Source organism: Tauraco erythrolophus, chromosome 17 (assembly GCF_009769465.1).
Source record: "Tauraco erythrolophus isolate bTauEry1 chromosome 17, bTauEry1.pri, whole genome shotgun sequence".
Lineage (NCBI taxonomy): Eukaryota > Metazoa > Chordata > Aves > Musophagiformes > Musophagidae > Tauraco > Tauraco erythrolophus.
In genome coordinates this window covers 17,567,076-17,590,801 of record NC_141481.1, presented here as the reverse complement: position 1 = coordinate 17,590,801, position 23,726 = coordinate 17,567,076, and the positions used below count along the sequence as shown (strand labels likewise).

Below are 23,726 nucleotides of genomic sequence, written 5' to 3'. Positions count from 1 at the left end.
ATGGAGCCGCATCCGCCGGCGGCCGTGCTGGAGCCCCCGCTCCCCCCGGGGCCGCGGCGGGACGGGCCGGGGCCGGAGCCGGAGCCGGTCTTCTGGGCACTTGAGGCCGCCGAGCCCGCCCCGGGGCCGCCGCCGTGGTCCTCGGCGGAGCAGGGGGGCTGCCCGGCCCTGGAGGGTCCCGCCGAGCCCCCGGCCCGGCCCGAGGAGGAGCCGCGCCTCCGCCCCGTCTTCGACGCCCTGGACAGCGACGGCGACGGCTTCGTGCGGGTGGAGGAGTTCGTCCAGTTCGCCACGGCCTACGGCGCCGAGCAGGTGAGGCCGGTGGCGGCACCGGGCACCGGGCCGGGGCCCACCCGGGGCCCTCTGCCCGACGCTCCGCGGCTCGGTTGGCCCCCTGGAAGGAGCTGCGGGCCCTGGGGATACGGCGAGGCGGTGGCTCCCCGCCGCAGGGCCCCGTGGTTGGCGGAACCCGGCGGGGAGCCTCCGTGCTGGGCCCGCGGTGGTCTCCCGTGCGTCGAGGTGGTGATGAGCAGAGGTGAGTCGTGTCGGTGGCAGCAGCCCTTGGCAGAGCTCTGGGCACTGGCGAGGGCAGTGTCCGCATCGCCGGCCTCCGGGTCGTCCCGGGTGAAGGGCATGCGCGGGCTCGGAGGGATGCAGGAGGTATGGAGGGATGCAGGAGGTATGGAGGGATGCAGGAGGTATGGAGGGATGCAGGAGGTATGGAGGGAGCCATGCCAAGCTGGAGCTCCTCATGTTTTCCAGGTCCCGATCCGCTGGGAGCGGAGCATCTCGGCAGTGCCGCTGGCAGCCTGCATCCCCTCTCTTTGTTCTCCATCCATGACACGTTTGGGTTCATCTGAGCAGTTCCTCTGCGTAAGGGACCAGCGGTGAGATCCCGGGATCTCAAGCTGCTCCTCGCTCCCGTGGCTGCTGGGGGTCCCTGCGCGGGCTTGCATGGAGTATCTTGCTTATCATGGGGTTGACAATCCTGAACGCGCTTTTTTCCTCCGTTCCCGCTGCTTTGTACCATGGTGAGCTTGTGTTTCCTTGCAGCAGACGAGATGCGATGTAATTTGAAGCTGCCTGGTGTGACCCAAAATGGAGAGAGCTCCAGCAGTGTACCAGGGGATGGAAATCAATTTGTTGATGTGTTGTACCTTGACCTGTGCTGGCGTTTCTATAAGAAAAAAGATTTATTTTTTAAAGGCATGCAGGTATTCTGAAGTTTCTGTGTGCTCACCCAGGAGATCTGCTTTAATTCTCTAGCTGTACCGCTGGGCATGTGTTAAAGTGGCATGACAAAGCAAATCGTCATGTGTGAACGAGTCTTTTGGTGGAGGAGGGTTTTTCATCTCTGTCCTCCTGCTAAAAGCACCTCTTAAAGATAAAATAGAGGCATTTCTTTTAGAAGACACCTCTACAAAGTGGGGATACGTAACTTCTTTGTCAGATCGTTGCTGGTAAGGGGCACGGTGCGCGCAGACGGCGTCGCTTACTGCCTCGTTGTGTGATTAACCAGGTATCATGGCACCGGGAGAGTTACAGGATCATCTCTGGAACGCGCTCCTGCATCCTCCGGCTGGGAGAAGCTTTATCCAGCGTAAAGCCTCTGGCTTGTATCTTCCCGCTGTGGCCAGGCGCTCCGTGCCACTGCGTGCCCCCCCCCTTGCTGCTGCCGGCAGGGAAGGCAGAAGCAGACGGTCGGTTGGCGTCGGCGCGCGGAGTCGCTCCGCGGAGGCTCGCGGACGCGACGGGTGACGGCCGTCGTGTTGGGATGCGCTGGGAGCTTACCAGGGGACCATGGCAGGTGGGTCCGGTGTTCGTTAGCGCCGGCATCCCAGACCTGCCGCTCCGGCCCCGCGCAGCGCCTTCGTTCTGATACAGGAGTTGCGCCAGGGCTTCAGAGGTGTGACAGTGGGCCTGCAAAGTGCTCTGAGATCTTGGCCTGGGGGGAGTGGTTGCAAATTATTCAAGTCTCTCCTAAATTGAAGCGTGATGCCTAGAGAGGTTTTGTGCTGCTAAAAGCTGTCTGTTCGTATGGACCCAGCTTGGAAGTGGATGTCTGCAGGCTTCCTGCCTTGGCTGTCTCTTTCAAGTCCCTTGTTCCTTCCCACTGAGCACTGCTACCAGTAAGGCTGTCCGTGCTGAAGTACGTTGTGCTTTTTAAGACACATTTGCCTTCAGCAAGAGACTGGTTAGCAGCTCTTGGTGTGCAGAGCAACTGTCTCTCTGTACAGTGAGTGCTGAACACCCTGGTGAGGTTGATGTGACAACGGCTGAGCCAACAGGTAACAGACACCCCAGGGAGCGTGGCCTGGTACCTTTTGCAGAGGCATGCCAGGAGAGAAAAGGTAATGTTTGTGATGCCTCTGCATATGGGATGAGTTATTTCAAGCCTGCAGCTTAGAAAAGCGAGGAGGCACACTGGGCGTGAAGGAGAGGGGGTTGGTGATGGGGTCTGTAAGGTCCCAGCAGATGTCTGGGGTAATAAAGAGAGGAGTTCTGGGGAAGCTTCTTGACCTATTTTGTTTTAAGCAGATGTAACTTGAGCCAAAAATGGTCTTTTAAAAAATAGAAATCCAGTTCAGGTGAAAGTTAAAGGCTAGGAACATCACCAGGTGGTTCCCATCACCGTGGTGGGAACATACCAGGTGGGTATGGTGTTAAGATAACTAAAAGGAAACTGCAAGATGTGAACAAAAGTTGAACTACAACTGGGACTGGGAGCCTTTTGACAGAGGTTTGATGGCTCGTGAAGGTATCAGGTAGCAATCAGCAGGGAGTTAACGAGAAGAAATTCCATTCCTCTTACTGTCCCTCTGCCTAGTGAGAAGAGGAGGTACCTGCTTCCTTTTCTCCCCCTCCTTCCTCCTGGCTTCTGCCCAGGCGGGTGGATGCGTGGAAGGTGTGCATGGGGCGGTGGTGGAACAAACCACTATATTTCAGCGTAGCAAGTTGTCACAGCCGGCGGATTCATCTGAGGGTTCAGAGGGAGTTGAAGGGTTAAGGAGAAAAAAGCGTGTGTGTGTATAACCACATGGACCCGGGAGCTGGAGAGCAGCAAGTGTTGTCTTTAGGGTTCAGTAGCCCACCAGAGGCATTTATGGGCTGCTGAGCTCAGTGCTGTCAGATTATTTGGCTGAAACAATTATTAGCTAAATGTCAAAGGAAAGAGACCGACTGACATTTATTCCATAAAAATTACATGGTTGTGAATTTCTGTTATGACTTTTTTTTTTTCCCTCTGCATGATGAAAACCATGGGTAGAAAAACTGGGGAGATGGTTTGTTGTGTTAGCTTGGGTTGTTGAAAAACTTGTCTTAAAGAGCTTCATGGTTGCAGTGTTGGCAGTGAGGTGCTGGTATGGATAGAAGAGGTCAAGGCACGGAAAGCTAAAGACAGTTTGTTCTTCTCTGAAATGATAAAAGCGGATGGGGATTGAGGCTGTTGCCGGTACCTTCCTGTTAAAAAGCGCGTGGAAAGGATGATGCTGAGGTCCCAGCAGCTGGGGATGACACCCCTGGATAGGGATAGCCTTGAGCAGAGAAGACTCAACCGTGTGACGGTCCTCCAGCCATCCGTAACGGGTGGCTGTTTGTCAGACACGGACTATTGTGGCGCTAGAAAAGACTTCCAGGGCCCCTTATGTGCTCGGTGGACTTGTCAGATGGAGGGGGGGAAGGTCTTGAGGGTGGCTTGACTGACTTCATGCAGAAACCTCTGGCCCGCTCACTAGTAGCACGTGAGGCAGTTTGTAGCGGTGTTGTATTTTTGTCGTCTCCTTTCCCTCCCCATTTTCACGTCTCCAGGGATCTGATGCTCCCTTGGAGCTGCTGTAGCAGTGCAAGGATTGGTACCGAAGACTGGAGTAGGGTTGGTTTAGGCAGCGAGTCGGGAGGTAGAGGCACGCTTTACGTGACTTTTATGTCCTCTTGTAAGTCGAGGGGGGTTGTGCCTTGCAGTTCGGTGGGTTACACAGAATCCAGGGCCGTTGTGCAGTATTTTTAAACCAGCAAACACGTAATTCGTGTCGCGGGGGAGTCTGTCCGGTTGTGGTGGCGGAGGCTGAGCCTGTCCTCGCTGGGTTCGTTAGGAGCTACAAGTGCAGGGTTATGTCGGGGTTGGGGAGAGTGGAGTGCTTGTAAAGCATGAGGAGATGGTGTCCTGCTGGCATCTCGGGTTTTTTCCTTTTCTTCTTTCGATCCAGAAGACAGCTGGAGGTGGAGGAGCCTCCTGCACCGCATGATCTCGCTGCCGCTGCTCAATTAAGAGGAGCCCCAGAGTTTGTCTAACCTGTTTTCAAACTCTGAGCTCGGTGGCATCTCTGCCCTCCGTGCTCTGACAGAGATCTTCAGCTTTTTCTTTTTTCTCCTCTTGATCAGTTCAAGCTTCGTTTCAATGCGCCTGGTTTTTCTTTCTCTAACGTTTCCATCCTTCAGGTGTCTGTCCTTGACCACCAGCCTTCCTCTGCCCCCACATCAGCTAATCCTCAGCTGAGCTCTCCATACTCAGCTTTCAACTTTTCCTTGCGTGATGGTTTCTTGAAGCTTATTATCAGGTTTGTCGTGCTTTCCTTCTGACCTCCCACCACCTCTTCAGCTTCTTGTAACGAGGTGCCCAGCCTGAGCGAGATGCTGCGGAAGAAATCACGTTTTGGGGGTAGCAGGTGTCACTCCAGACAGTGGCTGCAAAGAATCATGGCCTTTGTTTTCATTTTGAAATACAACATTCTACGAGATTTGGCAATTAGTTTCTGGAACGAAGTCTGGATAGTGTCAAACCCTAGCTTTTTAGTGGTCCTCCTCGGTGAATCCAGTCTTGCTTTTCCTGCTCACCTCACATTTGGGAATTGGGTACAGACCCTGGATCAAATGCTTCCGACCTCCAGTGTAGTCCTCTCTTGGAGTTGCTGACATGTGATCTGGTCTTGGATGTTCTCCCTATTCCCTTTGGTCACTTCCCTGTGAAATCTAATAGTTTGGATCTCTGTCATGAGGAAACTTCATGTGTTTTTTTGGAGGGTCCTTACACCCTTTGAGCGGAGGAAATACTGGCTTTGCCTATAAAGGGATTTCTAAAATTATCTCGCATGGATTTGCGGCTCAAGTAAATGTGAGTGAAGCTTAAATTGCCTCTTCTGTGTTGCTGCTGCTGTGCCTCTCGGAGGTTTTCATTGCTGTTTGACCGTGGTGTCCGCTGTTGAGAGCGGAGCTGGGATTGCAGCGAGGGCGATGCCGCGGGTGTATCAGGTTTGGGCACGCCTGTGGCCACGCTCACGTGTAGGTGTGTTTTGCCAGAGGAGCAGGTCCGAAATATTTTGCTTGCTTTGACCAAGGGCCCAGTTTTCCCCAACAGGAATTCACAGCGAAGCTCCCGTTTGTTTTGCTGGCTCAGGTATGAGATGTTGCTCTCCTCAAAGCCCGCAGCGCTCCGTCTGCCCCTTCGAAGGAGCTTTTATCGTCATTAATAACATCTGTGTTCTGCGGGAGCTCGAAGGTTGGAGTTTTTCCTTCTCCTCCAAGAGGAAGAAACGTCCAAGCCAACGTATTTCATGGAATGTATCTTGGGCGAGGTGGTTGTCGGTTCGCTGAAAATGGAATTTGCAAAAAGAAGTTTATTCATTTGTAAATGTCCCAAAGACTCCGACAAAGAGGTGATTTCTGTGCTCCTGGGTTTTTGCTTCTCCTGCAAAGTTTTGGCTTTAAGCTTCTCGAAGGCGTCCCTTCTCGGGGTGCCTGGGAAGGGTTAGGAGTGTATCATAGCACAAACAGATCATTTTGATGCTGTGTTTCATACTCACATTTGTGGCTGTGATCAGATTGATGGCTTATCCGGGCTGGATCGAGTCTGGCAGGACTGTGAATACTCAAAGGCATGGTTTGTCTGCACGGCTGGGAGGAGGGTGGTGATGGTAATTTTATCCCAGCTACTAGCTTATTTGAGAAACCTATTTTTTTCTTAATTTCTCCTTCAGATTGAGAATACAGTTACTGCTGAACAGGGTGTCGATTTATTTTTGTTACGGATTTTGGTGAGTTAGATATGTTCCTTTGGAATTTGAGATCATTTCTGCAAATAAAGAAATGCTTTCTCTCTCTACTTCCCAGGAGAAAGAAAAACCATCAGTGCCACCTTTGTCGAGTTGGCAAATGCTGGGGGTAAGGAGGCAAACGTGGGATTTCCAGGGAAGTGGGATGTGGATGCAACATCCAGTAATCCCCAGGTGTGAGGCCAGTTTGTGCTGGGTGAGTGCTGCCAACGGCTGGGTCAGGAGCCCTGGCAGGGGAAAAGGACCTCATCTAAAGGTTTTCAGTGTTGTTTTGGGTTTTTTTTTAATTATTTGTTAGAAATGCTTGCAAGAGCCTTTTCCTGGCAGTTGGTATTTTTATGCAATAAAAATCCTTCCAAAGTTTTGCTTAATATTTGCCACACGGTGCGGGGTTGCTCTCTAGAAGGTGGAGATGGTTTCACGGGAGGCTTTCTCCCTTCTCAGGAGCAGGATGCTTTCGAAGGCTGTGACTAACAAAAATTGGGTTGGGGTCATCCTAATAAACTGACTGGAATACGATACTGCACCGCGACGCGGTGGTTCGGCTCTTTCGGAGTCGTTTTGACCTGGTGTCACTTGTAACGGAGCGGAGTTGCTTGTATTGTTCTGTAACTCACTGCAGCCAGTAACTCATAGTCATTGCAACAATTGCCTGCGTAATTTCTCCCAATTTTATTCTTGTTTTGACTTTCATTGGCCACTTGTTAGATGAGATCCGCTTTGAACTCAGACTTTTTTTTTTTACCCCTCTTGGCTTTCAATTTTTTACAAAACAAATGAGTTTCCATTAGCTGCAGCCCATGGCTCTGCTTGGGCAGGGTGGTGTGCTTCTGCTGGGCCACCTTCCACTTCCCCTGTCCCTGGGACCATCACATTTCCAGCACTGGATCAATGGGATGGACTGTGTCTTGCTTTACCCTATTTCTTCTGCCCGGCTCCATCCTTTCAAAATCCTGCCTGGGTTTCTGGCGTAGGGCACAGACCAGGTTCCTCCATGTGAGCTTGGAGTGAGCGATTCCAGCCCTTCCTTCCACTTGTTTGCTTAAATTCAAACACCCATGGAAAACACGGATACAACGCTGCCAAACTGGTTCTGGTGAGGTTCTCCTTAGAAGAAGCAGTGCTTTTCTGGGAGCACATTTTATCTGGCATGCTGCGGTCAGGGGAGCGCGATGCTGGTGAGGGACATGGTGGAAAGCCACCTCCAACAACTTGAAGCTTAAAATCATAGAATCCTAGAATGGTTTGGGTTGGAAGGGACCTCAAAGATCATCTAGTTCCAACCCCCCTGCCATGGGCAGGGAAATCCTCCACTACACCAGGTTGCTCAAAGCCTCATCCAACCTGGCCTTGAACACTTCCAGGGATGGGGCAGCCACAGCTTCTCTGGGCAACCCAAATGCCATCTGACTCATCAGGCCCGAGCCCGTGGCTCAGCAGGAAGGCACATTCACGGGGAGCGAGTAGGATCAGGTAATGATTTGAGATCTTGCTGCTGTGCGCATCGTGAAACGTGCCCGCTGACACAGATAGTGAATCCGTCCTTGGGGAATCCAATCCTAGTACTTCCAAGGACTCCTGTGCTCCCACATGCCGAAAGCGTTTCCACCTCCCCGGGGCCGCTCTCCTGACGGTGCTTTCTCATGACATCTGCAGTACAGCTGTTTGCTTAACTGGCCAAACCAAGCCTGTGAGACAGCTGTGTTTCTCAAGTTGGTAAAGTCCAGCCGAAACCCTCTCAAAGCTTTTTTCATCTTCGTTTTCCATTTTAAAAGCACTGCAACCTTCGTTCCCCTTTCAAATTGATCTTTAACAGGATGCTTCTGCCTAGAGGAGGTCCATGCTGAGCTGTGCGGTTGCAGACCTGCACCGGAATAGCCCAAGGAATAGCTCTGAAGATGTAATGGGGAAGTGGAGATGTCAACTTGGACTTTCAGCATTGCTCAGAGTTGGACAGAAATTGTCTTCCTAAACTTTGGCGTGTGATGAGGTTTCCCCTTCTTCAGAGTCTCCATTGGAGTTCAGGGCAGAGAGTTGTTAACGGTCTTGTGGGTTGTAGGGGAGGAGGGAAGAGGAGGAAACATGACCAAGGGCAGCCTTGGGGACAGTGTCCTCCCAAACTGCTGCTACTGTCAAGCTTGAGCGGACGGCGTTTGCTCCGCAGGGGGAAACTGGCTGAAAATGAGTTTAAGCAGGACTCAAATCCATGTAAGCGGTGGTAGGTACTTCCGCAGCGCTGATGCTGAGGATCTTTTTCTCTGTGGTGGTGTGGTCACAGGAGCTCTGTTGAGCTGTGGGTTTGGGATGGAGCTCCACCACTGCTGGCATGAGGCTTCCTTACGGCTGTGATCGTCCTGTGGTCAATGCCTGCGTTAGCCCTGGTTTAGGTCAGGGTCTTCTCCTCTCTAGGGAGAAAACTGCTCTTAAAACAGAGGGATGTGGAGGCTGCTTGGGAGAAAGTGTCTCAGTTTGGTGCTCGGTGTGCTCCGAGCTCTGCTTCTCCCCAGCCAGCTCCTTCTATTGGAACAGCAAAACACCCTTTTAATAGGAAAAAACACCAGCAACACCAAACTGCTGAATTTGCTCATGGAGCGTTATCTTATTTGAGGCGACTAATTAAGCCGAAGCAAGCGATCAGTGGCAATGGTGTGTGACCACCAGTTGAGTGCCTGAGACACCAGTTCTGGCATCACCTGTGTGGGTCCTGGCGCTGCAGAGACCACTGGGGTGTCCTGGCACGGGACAGTGATGGTGCTGGGGATGTCCCGTGGGGCCGTACGGGAAGATCAGCGCTGTTGCCCATGCCACAAGGGCTGGTTGTAGCTGGTGGCCAGGCTTTGTTTGCAGGCTGAGTTGATGGGTTGCGAGCAGCCTCGTAGTCTCCTGATTTTTTTTTTATTACTTTTTTTTTAATAATGCATTGTAGTGTTTCAGAAAAAAGAGCTACTGTTCCCTCTGCTGCAATATCCCTTGGTGAAACACCAGCAGTTTGAGTCACTGCTGCTTCTGGAAGGGGTTTTCAGCTTGTGGAGTGCCGGGCTGTTCCTGCTTCCTCCTGTCCTCTGGGAAAGGGTAAAACCAAAGGAAGAGGAGCTGGTGCTGGGAGCTGCGTCATCTGGCAAGACTCAGCGGAGCCGGCTGCCGACAGCCCTGTGGAAAATCCATTTGGAGTCCAGTAGGAAACTGGGCTCAAGCGAAATGTGCAGGAGGTGAAAGGAGCCCAAACTGATGGTTTTTGGAGAACAGAAGCTGTCAAGGGCAGGAAACAAACAGGGAGTGTTTGCTGCGGTGGGGCGTGATGCCGGACCGGGATCCACGCGGCTGCTCCATGGTTCTGGGATCCCGATTGAATGTGGCATGAAACGAAGGGGCTGCTGGAGGGGCCCTTCTCCTGCCTGGGGAGAGCATAGCTGTGTTGGAAGTGAAACTCTTCTCATGGGAAAACAGTGCTCCGTGGCTTTCCAAGCTCATCAGGACCCTGTGGCTTTCACCACCGCCTTTGGCTGCAGAGGGATTAAAAGGCATCTGTTGCCTCCCTTTGGCATGACCACATTCCTTATTTTTTCCAGGGGAGCGTTGGTTCCTTGCCCCACTTGCCGTGTGTGCGTGAGGCGATTACAGCTGGGGAAGAAAAAAAAGAAAATCTGGATATCCTTGTGGATTTTTTTTTTCCTATGCCTGCTAAATGGATGCAGCAACTAGTTAATCCTCTCCTGGCTGCTTGAAGCTCCGGGACTACTGTGCTGGCAGGAAGAGAGAGGAAGGATGGAGAGAGCAGGAGCGAGGTTTGTGGGAGGCTGCTTGTCCTGAAAGGGCCAAAGGAGATGCTGGAGACCTTGGTGTGCAACAGGGAAGTCACTCTTGGACTTTGCTGAAGGGCTTCGGGGAGCATCTGTTCCTTGGTGGTATCATGGGGACCAACTGGTGTCATGAGTGGCATGGCAGAGGTGTAGCAGGTGAAGGAGGGATGCTGGTGGGGAGAGGTGGGACTGAAAGCCCAGAGGCAGGTCCCTGGTGAAGGTCGGTGACTTGACTGCCAGCAGAGACCTGCAAAGCCACGGTGGAACATGGGGAGCAAAACCCAGACCTCTTGCTGCTCTTCTGCTTGGAGGAGCTGATGGGTGCTGGGCATGCAGTGAGCACTGGAGAAGCATTAACATTGTCCTGGGTGGCTTGGGTGGGTTTTTTTTGTTGTTACAGTGGGGCTTGTAAGCCCACCCTGAAGTCCTGGCCTTCTCAAGCTATGCATTGCATCTCAACCTCTTCTCCCTTCTTCTGAGGATCTACCTCTGAGCCTAGAAACTGTCCCGGGCTGCTGTTTTTCTTTTTTCCCCTTTGGCACGTCTGCTTTGTGTACTTGCCTTTGCACAAACAGCCCTTTCTGAAGGCCGCGCGAAGGGCTGCCAAAAGGAGGGAAATCATTTGAAGCAGTTCTAAAAAAGAAACGAGTCTTTATGCTGTGCTGGCCTCTGAGTCACGCTTGTCTGTGTTACCATAAACTTGGTTTTGACGGTGTGGCGGGCGCAGCCCGGCCGGGGTGGGAGAGGCAGTTCTTTCACGCTCGCGTATCTAACGTTTCGCTGCCTGGTTGAGCATCATCTGCAGCCCAGTGGGCTTCTCACCGAATTCCCAGGGTCTGCAAGCTGGGAGATGGGACCTTCTCCCCCTTGTTTAAATGGTTTGCTTGTCTGTGCCTTGGCAGCAGTAGGGTCCTCCTCTTTCTGCTTGTTATGATCTTATTTCAGAGATTATAGCACGTGCGTTTTGTTTTAGGGAGGGTGAGTTAGTAAAAGCCAGTCCCGAGCTAGTGAGGGGATTTATTCTGGGATGTGCCATGGAGGTTTTGGGCCACTTTCTAACCCAGTTGGGAGGAAACAGGAGCGAAAGCTGCGGTCTTGGATTTCTAAGTCTGTCCTGTAAGCAAGCACCCCCATCACAGAAACACCTGGGTTTGTCTCAGGGGACTTTACGTGAAACTGGACCAGTCGCTGCAAAAGATTCAGTGTCTTCAGATGCTTTGTCTTTTATATGTGACCTCGTGGCGTGTTTTATTGAGTTGCTTTTTGTCTGTTCGGATCAGCTCTGAAAGCCTGCGTAGGCTTTGTGCCCCAGTTCTGCGCTCCGGCAGGATGCGGCCGTCCTGCCTCCGGCCCAGGGTGATTTCGGTTGTGGCGCTTGGCTCTTCCCCCAAGGGTGGCTCCAGCCTACATTAATGCATGTGTTTTATATAAGAAGTAACCTAGTACTAAACCCTTTTTTTTTCTTTTTCTTTTGATCCACTCTCCTGCCTCTGAGCTGTGTGTTTGGAAGGGTGTGAACAGGTTTCCCCAGGTCATTAGAGGAACAAAAGGTAGAAACAAAGCCTTGTATGTTTTGGAGGGTGGTGGAAGAACACCTTTCAAGTTTTCATTAAACAAATAGATTTGTTTATGGTGGAGTGTCCCTGCCGAAGCCTTTGAGCATTTAGTTAGCGACAGGAAATCTGGAACGCTCGGGGCAAACGCAGTGAAATTTGGATAAAACCATTTCAGTGTAACTTATGTTCCTGTTAATGTGTTCAAACCATCCTTGAAGTTGTTTCTTTAAATGTGTTTTTACGCTTCAGTGACAACAATTGATGGACGGTTTGGAAATAGTCATAGTCAACGTTTGAGAACACGCTTGAAAATACAGCAGAGTGATGCGTCGGGAGCGGCGGTGAGCGTGGAGGTGCTACGGCTGCCTGCAGATAAGCCTTGGAGCTGGTAGGGTTAAACCAAAATGGTCCTGTGCTCATGCCTGTTGCATAGGACAGACCAGAGGAGTTTCTACCAGCAGGAAGAAAACCTAAAACAGCTGAATATGGATACCCTGGGCTGGCGAAGACGTCCTGCAGTTTGGCTCCACTCTATGTGCTGAGGGTCTGGCTGGCTGGACTGGTTAGCAGGGTGGGCAGGAAGGGTCTGGGTCCTCAGGGATTTCTGGCTGCCAGCTCTTTAAAACATATTCTGGCTTCTCTTTCTTCTTCCTGTTGAATTTTGAGCTTTGAAAGGAAAGTCTTTTCCTTTGCACGTTGTATTGCACTTGGACAGCAGCTTTGGAAGGGAAACACAAGAGATTCACTCCTTTGCATCAACTTTTGGTTTCTTCTTGGATCACTGTTGACTTGGAGACATCTTCCTTCCCCTTCCAAAAGGGAAATTAAGAGTTTGCTCGGGAGGGTGTTCTCTCCTGGTCGTTATGTGTTCATCTCTCTCTCCTCTGGTATTTCCTGCCCCTGCAGAAGGAGCCCACTGACCCTGGGAGACGCTGGCGAGCCGCACCGTGCCTCAGGGTTCAGGGCCAAAGTCAGCTGGGTGCAAGATTGGTGGAGAAATTGCCCGAAGTAGGTGACATGCATCAGAAATCAATGACGTGCCAAGCAGCTTTTCTTTTGGATAAATGGGAGGAAGGAGGATCCATTAGGCAAGTGGATGTGTTAAATGGTGAGGATATCATGGTCTTGGGAGTGTAGGAGAGAAGGGGAGCTTGTTCCTGTTGGAGAACTTGCTCAGTTCGTTTCAAAGACGCCGCTGGGGCTGAAGCGACAGTGAGGACAGGTGAGCTGATGTGGGTGCGAGATCCGGGGTGCACGTTGCAGAAAGCATCTTCACTGAGTGTTGCTTATGGTGAACGAGACACGATGTACCTGCTGATCTCCTGGAGCTTCTGAAAAGGCTCAGAGAGCAACACGCTCGCAGCAGCCCTGGATAAGTGCCGGCACTTGCGAAATAAATAATGCAGCTCTTGCCCTGCTTACTCACAATTGACCATTGCTTCTCCCTGTAATGAGATCTGCCCCCCTGGGGGTATTTTAAAGGTTAGTTAATTAGGTGTAATTGCAGCAGAATAGAAACCTGCTCTGGGGTTCTGCCTGCTTTCTGTAGTGCCAGATCCTTTAACGAATTACTGAGTCAGTTCCTATAAGCCTCACTGGAGCCAGCGCAATCCCAAGTTACCCGCCTTCCACCCAGCCTGCTTGTTTACTTTGTTGAAGCTGCATAAGTGAAGTGCTGGAAAGGATGTTCCTGGCGTCGGGATCCCTGCAGCCGTGGATCAGACCACAGCAGCAGTGTGGGAAACACGTCGCGTGAAGCAACATTGAGTTAGGCTCCCGTTGTCGGCGTGTTAATGCTCTCTCAGCACCCAGCACGGCACGGGGGGGGTGGGTGGATGTGGTCTTAGCCCAGACAAATGCTGCATTAAGAGGGATCAGTTCGTTTCAGCTGATGGCGTCGCAACCCATTGATGTGGCGGCTCTACGATCCGAAGGGAATGGCCGTGCAGGGACAGCCGTGTCTTTGGCAAGTCGCACGGCTGCTCCGGGGTTTGGCTGCAAGAGGGTCAGCAGTTCCAGCATGTTTGCACGTTTCCCAGAGATTAAAAGAAACAACTACTCTGACTTCTGTAATTGGAATTTAAAACTATGGTTCTTCTTTTTTTTTTGTTCTTGAAAGGGTGGGTTTAGCTTTGAGAAGTGGATTGATTTTTGCAAACAGATGAGTACGTTGGCTCATGCCCAACGCAGGGGGTAGAGATGCTGCATCCACCTCTGCATCACCATGAGAGATTTTTGTATGTGCTTGCTCTGTTGAACTCCTGTGTACCACTTCTGGCCAAAGATCTGGTGAAAAGTAAGAGGAGAGCATCTGGTGTGAGCCCTCTCCTGTACTTTAGAGTATTGCCAGCTAAAAATCCCCCGGTTGGCAGTTATGCCAATGTGGCACTGGACTTTCGCTCTGCCTGAGTTCAGGGATTGTGTGACTTAACTACTGTTTTTTCTGCCTGAAGATAAAAGGTGCTCGGAGCAGATTTGGGCTTCTTGCAAACAGAAGAGGGTAGTCAGAGCTACGCAAGACATGTCTGGATTTTCATGTCCTGTCTCAGCCAAACAGGTTTTGTGAGCCCCTGTGTACCTAGAACTGTTCTTGGACCTGGTTATTCAAATGTAAATGATTTTCCTCTGTTTAAAGCTCCAAGACCCACTGGATTTTAGGACATTTTTGGTCCTCTGTTTTGCTTGAAACTCCCTAGATCGTAAAGGGATGGAGGAAGCTGGCGGGGGTCTGCTCCTGCCATCCCATGCGTGGTCCTTCCTTGAGACCCTCCTTTCTGGCAAACTCCGTGCTGCTGCACACTGGTGTCTGCAAACGGGTCCTTGTAAACCAGGCTGTGCGGCAATCCAAAGATTTAGGATGAGAAGTGGTTTGAATAGCCTTTTTTTAATTTTTGTAAGGCCAAACAGAAGATAAAGGCAGGCTTTGGGTACGCTTAACGTAGCATGGAGCCTTGCACCAAGCTGGGCAGAGATCCAAGCAGTGGAGTGTGCTGGCAGCAGAGGGGAGCGTGGTCCAGCTGGAGGCAAGAGAAAAGTAGAGGCTGATAGGGAAAGCTCAGCGTTGGATTAAAGGCAAAGTTTTATTTTGTGTTTATTTTAACAGCTACGTAAATGTTTTGGAAACCTTTCTGGCCTGTTAACAGAGATGGTGAAAGGCTGCAGTTACTCGCTTCCCCTTGTGCGTACGGGGGGTCGTCGCCCACCGAAGGGTGGGCTGCTTTCCTTCCTTAGCCTTCCCTCAAAGGCACCAGCTGGAAACTTGGCCCTTTGGAAGCTGATGCTGAAGCTCGTGTAGCACAGATGATGCTTCCTTAGCTGGTCCTGCCTTGCTCTGGGATTAAAGTGGGCTGCAAAGGTTCCCTTTCTTCTGGAGGGGAAGGGCCAAGGGCAAGGTCCTCAAACCTCTTCATCTCCTCTAATATTCCATTGAGGAGAGGAAAAATTTCCTGTTGGTATATAGTTTGGGAAGAGGTGGTGGTAAGAAGTGCACGGGAGTGGTGTGGGTTTGTGGGAGGGGGCTGTGTAGGTGGCAGGGGCTCAAAGTCTCCCTGTTCCTGTTTCACCCCTCTGTAGCAGAGCTCTGCTCCTCGTGAGCCGTGCAGTGGGATGGTCTGTCCCTGCCCTGGTCCAGCCTTGCAGCCCACTGGCATGTGCACGGAGCCTGGCAGCCAGCGGCGGAGGGGCCGGTAACCGGAGGTGGCCAGGATGTACACGTGCAGCCTGGTGTTTTCTCTGCCCACTGCATCCACGTTTCTGGGACGCCTGCCTGGGGTGGGGGTACCCAACCCACCCTCGCCCTGAGCTGTCGCTTTCAAAGCTCCAGTCCGAGTGCTTCAGTGCTCGCTTTGGAGGCTAAACCTCTTCCTCGCTGTAGAAATAGTTTTTCTTAGTGAAATGCAAACGTGCTCTGAACTGCTCCCAGGTAGCTGCTGCTGCCGTCACGCCGAAGTTCAGCAATGAGTTCCCCAACGAAGGTCTTCCTCTGGTGGTTGTGTTAACAGTTCGTCTGATGTTTTGGGCTAAAATCAAGTCCCAGCCAGCAGTAAGCATCTGGGCTTACTGGTTTTGTGTACTTTTTTTTCCTGGATGGGCTGGTCTGTCCCTGTTGGTTGCTCAAGTGGCCAAAATACGCTGAGCCAGGTGCTCAGTTCAACCAGACTCTTGGTAGGTCTCCGACACGTTGTTCTTTATCTGAGCAGGTGTCTTTCTAACAGCTTTCTAGGTTCTCTAACAGCTCTCTAGGTTCTTTTTGCACGTAATCCATGTGGTCAGTCCCTTTGGGGGCCTGCGAGTAGAAGTCATCTGTTCAGCAGAATAGATCTTCACTCTCACCCAGTTTCCCATGACTTACCTTGGCACTTGTCCTGTTTCTCGGAAGGCTGAGACCACATGTGGAATCCTTTCCAAAGAAAGGAGGGAGCAACTTCAAGGCAAAAGCATCTGTCTTTGCTTATTGCAGCATGTGTGAGGCTGCAGGTGCACAAGGTCTTGGTGGGAGCTGTAGCCTGCTCGCTGGCCTGCCTCCAGTATTTGGGGGTATCACAGCAGGAATATGTCAGTAGTGAGTCTCCCTCTTTGTCTCCTTTGGATTTGCTGGGAAGGGTAAAGCAGTACTGAAATGCTGCCATATTACTCCTGCTATGGAATCATCAAATAACTGGTTTATGTGGTGTGGAGGGTAAGAGGTGGCTCTAGTTGTGGTTGGGCTGGAAGCATCGTCCATATGAGATACCATACGGTCATAGGGGCTGAGCTCTGCTGGCTCTTCTTTTTGGGGTGCCTGACTGTTGTGGCCATGGGAAATCTCCCATCCTCATTTCACCCCTCAAAAGAATTTCTTTTTGGAAGCTGATTTAGTCCCAGTCTCCGCCAGAATATGAAGGAAAACTTCTGGCAGGCTGAGGGGTTACGGGGAGGGTGTCAGCTGGCCAGCGCAGCCCTCTCTTCCTTCCGAAATCAACATTTAAAACAGGCACAGTGGATATTTCGTTCTGCTGAATCCATCTGCTACGTGGTGCAGACACGGAGCATCAATAAAAGTAAAGAGAAAAGGCATGGAGCATCCTTTTCCTTTTCCTCCAGCCTGCTTAACAGGACCACTCACAGCTGGGGAACCTCTCACCTCCCTGCACAGCTTTGGTTGTGTGGCTGCCAAACCTTCATGTTCACTTGAATTCGGAGTTGTCCCCGTTGGCTCAACTGGGGCTCGAATTCGCTCGGTGGACTTGATTTCACCGCCGCGAAGCGAGGAAGCTCCTCTTGTGCTCCAGGTGGTGGGGGATGCTGGTGAGGGGCGGTACAGCGGGATGGCGTGGTGGTGGGGGGTTGTTGGGTGTTGGCTGGCAGCAGATCTTGGTTTTGGAAGGCGAAACCCCCTGCCTGCCTGCAGAGCTCTTCAACGCAGAAAATGATGCGGTAGCGTGGTTAGTGCAATGAGTAGGTCTTGCTCTGCCGTCGAGATGGTAGATGACTTCCTTCCTCCTCTCCAGTCTGCTTCTCTCTCCATGCCCCTTGCCAGGAGAAATCCCTTACGGACTTGTGCCAGGAGCTCGTTCCAGCTCCAGTCCAGGCTGTCCCGTGTCCCTGGCACAGGGGTGAGCGGGATCCGTTTGGCCCTTCTCACCCCTGGTTCTGCGTCTGCGGGCTCGTGTCTGTGCTCAGCTTAAGGTAGATTGACTTAAAGTACTTTAAACCTCTCACTTTCCACCAGGATTTACATCAGCTATTTACACCACGTCATCCTCTTTGGCTCTCTAATGCTCTGCGTTTCTAGCTGCTCACTCTTCTTCTAGAAGAGTTTATAACCAGCCACAAACACACACATTAAGCAAAACCTTTCTTTTGAATATTTTTTGCTGGCCAAAAGAAGGAACCTCCTGGTGATTGTGGTTTGTATCTGCCCATGTTTAGCTCAACGCTGGAGTTTGGTAGGGTGGTAACTTTTGCTTTTGTGCTAATAGGAGTGCGCTGTTAACTGCTCCGCTCTTGCAGATTAGTTTTCAGCTGAAAGCAACAAATCTGTGACTTCAGGACTGCTAAGATCTGCTAATCTAAACCAGCTTGAGCCATAAAGCTTGGGAGTTTTTTTCTGACTGTCCTAATAAGGTAGGGTTTTTAGCCTAGTCATCAAAACGAAGAAATGGAGAAAACAGACAGTTACAACCCAGGAGTGAGATGCCGGAGCTGTCGTTGGCTGTTCTTGATGCAGGTGACTCGGGGCTGTGACAGCCCAGGTGTGAACTGGTGGGCCTGGGGAGGGGGGGTCTCGGAGTAATGCCAAAAAGCTCTGTTTGGCATTGTTCAAGGTCTCAATGTATGTCCTGTCTCGAATAGCGTGTACGGTTCTGGCCTTTATCGCCAAAAAAGTTGGAGGGGCTGGAGAGGGTGCAGGAAACACACTTAAAATGGCCAAGGGGCTGGAATAGCTGCCTTGCAAGGGGAGGGTGGGACCCCTCAGGGAGGAGACTATGGGCCAGGGGCATCACACTTGCACCTCACCGTGTCTTTCGGAGGTAGAACTGGGAAGCAGTTGATGAAACAGCAGAAAATAGGTGCGTAAGAGTCTAAAAAACAAAAAGGTGCTCCTGTACTGGAGCATGGAGTGAGGCTCTGGAACTTGCAGCCCCAGAGGTGCTGCAAGCAGGTTCAGACCCTCATGGGCACTGAAGGGACTGGGCAGCGATGTCCCCTCTGGTGTCTCTCCTGAGAAGCTGCCGGCACACCGGGAGCAGCCCTGCCCGCGCATCCCTGCGGCATCGTGGCTGGATCTTTACAGAAACTATACTTCAGAGTGCATCCCGATAATCACTTACAGGCTTATCAGGTCTGATTAAGTCATTTGCATTTCTGTTGTCTGTATACACAGATAACGAATTAAGCTACAGCTTCTGAACTCCAAAGAGCTGCCAGATGCGTTAACTGGAACCGACACATTCCTGAGAGTTGTTTTTATTAGTCTAAAATACAAGTCTAAATTATTTAGACTATATTAGTCTAAAATGTTTAACGTACAAGAAGCCTGACTCATCCAAGTCAATGCATGCCATGTGAGTTCAGTGCTTTTGTTATCTGTCTACCAAAAAAATTCCCCAGAAAACTGGAAAAAGATGCTTGTGTTTATCTTCTCCCCATTTGTGATGGATTAAGCTGGCAGGCGGGCAAGCCCGTGCCATGCCAGCCCTTGGGGGTTTCTCTTGTGGCAGCTCTGGAGAGGCACAGCTGAGGGTTTTGGGTGGTTTTTTGTGGGTGTTTTTTTTGTGGTCCCAGCCCTGTGGTTTCCTCCGTGCTGGGGAGGTGGGATGTCCAAGGCAGAGACTTCTCCTGCCTCCCCTAAACATGTTGGAAACCACGTGGATGTGCGAGTGAGCAGCTCTGAGCATGTCACAAATGTATAAACACAAACCTGGATTTAAGAAAAACAAAAAGAAAGCAAACAAATGCCCCGCTGATGTGTAATGAGTCAGGCAGCTCTGAGCACCACGGCTGGGCTGGGTTGTCCTCCTCCTTAGATGTTAAATCTCCTTTTAGATACCAAGTTTCCTTCCCTGGCAGGAGAGGTTTGGTGATTTGCCATCTTTTTTTCCCCTGAAACTCAGAGATTGCCCGAGTGAGTCAAAAGGCAACTGGTTGTGTTCATGAGAGCTGCACAAATCCAGCGCTGCAGACTGTCTGAAGGCTTCCTCCAGTGCGGAGGAGGAGGAGGAGGAGAGGTCGATGTGCTTGGCAGGGCGAGGGCAGCGGTGTGGGCAGCTCTTGAGTATGGAGTTAATTGTGCAATTCCCTCTTTGGAATCCTCCTGGGCTTGTTTCTGAGCTGAAGGATGTGGCTCTAAAATAGGTGAAGGTGCCTCAATGTATCTTAAAATGTTTAAAGCAAAAAAGTGTCTGATTGTCTCAGCTTGAGTAGCATCAATGGTGTAAAGGGTTTTCTGAAGGGCAGGGTCGTGGCAGCCTGGAAGGAAGGAACCAAATGCACCTTTCCAAAGGCTTTGTTGGGACCATGACTTCGGTTTTGCCCTCCAGCCGTAGCACCTGGATCACCCTCGCCAGGTCTCGCAAGCATCCCTTGCTCCATGGGTGTTCCCGCTCCAGCACCCGCATCCTAATCCTCGCTGGCTGACGTGATTCCTCCCCCCTCGGGCATTGTCTAATTGTGAAAATGTTTCAATTATATGGCCTAAATTTGTAGCGTAGAACAGTTCATTATCACCGAATCCTCTTAATTGGGCCTTCCTACTGGGCAGCCTATTACTGAGTTTTCCCAATTAAGACAGGACCTCTTAAAAAACTATAAAAATAAACAAATTCTTGGCAGAGGAGGACTGCATTGCAAGGAACACTGCCCTAACCTATGTTTCAAGCTAAGCAATAGTTTCAGCACCAGCCAGGTACTCATTAACCCTTCTGTACTGATTACTTATGCTCCCTTCAAGGAGAACAGCTACAGCTTGGTGTCAATTGAAGAATTTCACTATTAGCTGAAATCTTTTACTTGTAAGGAGGAAAAATTTGTTACCAGGTGTTTCTCTGATGGAAGATGCTACGTCCCCAAAGGGCTCGGTGACTAACGCTGCTTTTGTGGTTGCAGGTAAAGGACCTAACGAAGTACCTCGATCCAAGCGGACTTGGAGTCATCAGCTTCGAAGATTTCCATCGGGGGATCAGAGCTATCAAAAATGGAGGTGAGTGTGGTGCTGCGCCGCGAGGGAGGACAAGGAGGCACTGAATTTAGTGCCACAGAGGTTCACTGAGCTGAGAAATCACTTGGTAAAAAGAAGTTGGGTTTGAAAAGTCGCTACTCCGTTGGTGGAGGGCAAGTGGGAGAGTTTGGGTGCAGTTAATAACAGAGTTGAAAGAGGTGGTGCAGCAGTTGTGGTGGCAGTTGCACGTTTTCCTCTTTATCAGGAAAGTTCCTTCCTAAACATACCTTGGAAACAGAAAAGCCATTGAGCCATCCCTTCTGGTTTGGTGTCTGCCCTCACCTGTGGTTTGGTGGAGGGTCTGCTGCTCTGACGGAGGAGCACCTCTTGGCTGACGTGCTGCTGGAGATGTCTGTCTGTCTGTGCAGAGCGTAACACCTGCCAAACGCTGGGCACTAGTGCATTTGTCTTTGTTCCAACTGTTTGGAGGATCAACATGCTCAGATGGTTTCTAATAAGCAGAGCATTAAACAAGAGCTTTGAACTCACTGACAGGTAGGTAATCTTTAAACAGACCCCAAAACAGGCCTGTGACAATCCCCACGTTGCTGCTGGTGGGCTTGTTGTGAGTTACTTCCAGAGCAATAACTTGGAGAAATGGGAAATATCTTTCTGGCTGGACAGTGTTTGAACTTCTTTGCTGAAGAAAAGATGGTGTTTTTTCAGTTTGGGATTCATCTCTAATGTGAGAGTTGAAGGGTCGTTGTGGGGCACGCGTGCTGTTAAGGGCAGGGTGTGAAAAGTATTGGAAGCCTCCTGCTGAGCAGGTGTAACTCGAAATGTGCAAATATGAATTATCCTACCTGCACGTTAATCAATCCTGTTCACAGCAGCACTCCTCTCCAACGCCAGCGTTGCTTTCACGCAGCGATGGGCACGCACCGTGTTGTCAGCCCCGCACACTGAGCGCGCTTTTGAGCAAAGATGTGAAAAGACCCATTATTCCTGTACAAACCGTGTTGTTCCATGAGTAGAAAACCCTTAAAGTAGAAGCGACTTCGGTTTTTCTGTCGGTTGTCCATCCTCCTCCTGCTCCCAGGCTTATTTGTGCTCAGGATTGCAGTGTTTTATGGCAGCTCCAAAGTTTTCGTGGCTGGTGTAGCCTGACAGTGCAGCTGATTCCCAGTGCTTGTGATGCAGGAAGAGATGCAGCTGGCTATTAATTTGCAATAAATTGCTGTTGGAGTCGAGCGTGTTTGTGAAAGCTCTGGCTCGTATTTCTCTTCAATAATTCATTGCCCTGGTATCGTGTTGTATTAGTTGAATGGAAAAAGCAGATCCAGACAAAGCTTTTAGGATCTCGATTTATTAAACCTGAAAGCGATTGATATGTATTTATTACCGTGGTTAAGAAGGGCAGAGCTCTCTAACGTCACATGGCGTTAAATGGTTATAAAAGAAACCCCGGACAGGGTACAGAGAGAGTTTCTTTGCGTCTCACCAGCTGAGTGGTTGCGCACGTTGAAGCGATCTTGAGGGTTTGCTGCTGCTGTTGAGACAGTCAGTATCGATCATCCCTTTGTAAAGAAAGAAGAGGTTATGCTTGCTGCTGGGTGTCCCTTTTAACAAGGTTTTGTTAATTAGCTGGGCCAGAGATAATTCTGTTGCGTTTCCTGGTACTCTGTAGTTCTTTGGTCAGTCTGAATCCTGTTGTGAGCTTCTACCTTGCAGTGTCTGTCTTAATCATAGAATCGTGGAATGGTTTGGGTTGGAAGGGACCTTCAAGACCATCCAGTTCCAGTCCCCCTGCCATGGGCAGGGACACCTTCTACTACCCCAGGTTGCTCAAAGCCTCATCCAACCTGGCCTTGAACACTTCCAGGGATGGGGCAGCCACAACTTCTCTGGGCAACCTATGCCAGTGCCTCACCACCCTCAGTGTAAAAAAAATTTCTTCCTTAGATCTAATTGAAGCCTCCCCTCTTTCAGTGTAAAGCTTAATGTAGGTAAGGGTTCATTTCAGAACATGCTCGGCTTTTCTTTCCCTCTCTTCCCTCCTTGGAGATTCTCTGTAGGAGAGTAACAGCGATTTTACTCGAGCTCTTATGGTCTGGCTTGGCAAACGGAAGGTGCAGTTACAAAACTCGCCGAGTCAGCTGCTTTCCTTGCAGCCGCTTTCGTGTTCAGTTGGCCTTTGCATCCAGGGACGGCACAGAACTCCTCGGTGCTGTCCCGGCGCCAGCTGTCCGAGGTGTGTTCCCACTGGCTGAGGAACATGCCCATCTAGGACTCCTTGAAGCTGCCTCTGCCTTCAGAGCGGAGCAAAGCCTCATTTAACCACCCAGACAGCAGTGAAAGCCACGATGGCACCTCTCCACTGCCATGAAACAGCTCTGAGCTCTGCTGCTGCAACCTTCTGTCTGGCCAGGTAACGTTGGTGGGGTGGGGACAGAGCGAAGTGACTCGCACGCTGCAGAAGCTGGAATTGAGGCTGTAACGAGAGTCTTTAGCCTGTTGTGGCTGCCTTATCTTCTGCTCTTCCCAAGAGAAGACTGAAGATGAAAATGTGGTCGTTGTGTGTATCTATCTATATCTGTCTATGCCTGCTGCACGTATGTATGATTGCCATTAGAGTGCTGTGTTGGTGATGGAGTCTGGAGGGCCCCTGGGGTCTCACCTCTGCAGGAGATGGTGAACCTGTGGCTCTGGGGTGGTTGGGCTCACTTCTCGGGCCCAGCTCTGAGCGTTCCTCAGGAGCGGGCTGGCACGGGGACCGTGGGGGACTGCCCAGCCTCGGGCACGGGCGGCCAGGCTCAGAGACACTGCTGGGACAGGTTCAGCTCCTCGCACCCCGCTGTGTCCCTGCAAAACTCAGAGCAGGAGTAAGCTCTCTGTCTGTACGGCAAGGAGCTGAGCGTGGGGTGGTGGATAGTGAGATGGTGTCTGTAGTTTGAAGCCAAGGTGCCTGGATCAAGGAGCAACTCTAATCTGCTGCGTGTTGGGTGCAGGAACTGCTGGTGGGCAAACACGAAATAGGGAGAATCAGCCACAGCTGAATGCAAACAAACAACAAGGATTGTCCTCACAAGCAGATTCCTTTCTTTGTCAGGATATTTAAAAACCTCTTAAGCTTCAGACACCTGTTTTTTTTCTACAGAGGCCTCTCAGCATCCCGTAGGACACGTTTAGCATCTCCTCTTTGTAGCAGATCAATGCTCTTACTTGAATTCAAAAGCAGTCATGAACAAGTAGCGTAATTCACACACGTGCTCTGAACTGAAACATCTGTAACATCTCGTCTTCCGAAAAAATAAAAAATCCCAAACTGAAAAAAGCCTCCTGGGGATGGGCTCTGTGGGGTTGCTGGTGGTGTCCGTTCAAATAAGCTCTGTGTCAGGCAGGGGAAGGTGTGTTCCTGGAGCTCGCAGCCTCGTCCATCCCTTCTGCCTTGGCTTCTGGTCCCTGAACAAAGGGGCCCCTGTGCCTCGAGAGCAGACGGTGCTCCACTGAGAAATGGATGTGTTCGGGAGCTCAGGGGAGGGCCCCAGGATGGAAACAGTCAAATCTTTTTAGTTGAAGAATTTGGGAAGGAAAAAAAAAAAAAAAAAGAGCAGCTCTTTGGATTTGGGAAGATGGAAAATACAGCTCTGGAGCCAACACCCAAACCTGGAAGCTATAACCG

General features: G+C 50.9%; 1 protein-coding gene across 1 annotated transcript in view; it reads left to right on the top strand.

Moving 5' to 3' along the window:
* RAB11FIP3 (RAB11 family interacting protein 3) overlaps positions 1–23,726 on the top strand; it is a 74,307-nt gene continuing 50,581 nt past the window's right edge. Inside the window, exons 1-2 of the mRNA XM_086621940.1 lie at positions 1–312; positions 19,993–20,086. Of these exons, the coding sequence (XP_086478066.1) occupies positions 1–312; positions 19,993–20,086 (406 nt within the window). The remainder of the gene's footprint in view (positions 313–19,992; positions 20,087–23,726) is intronic.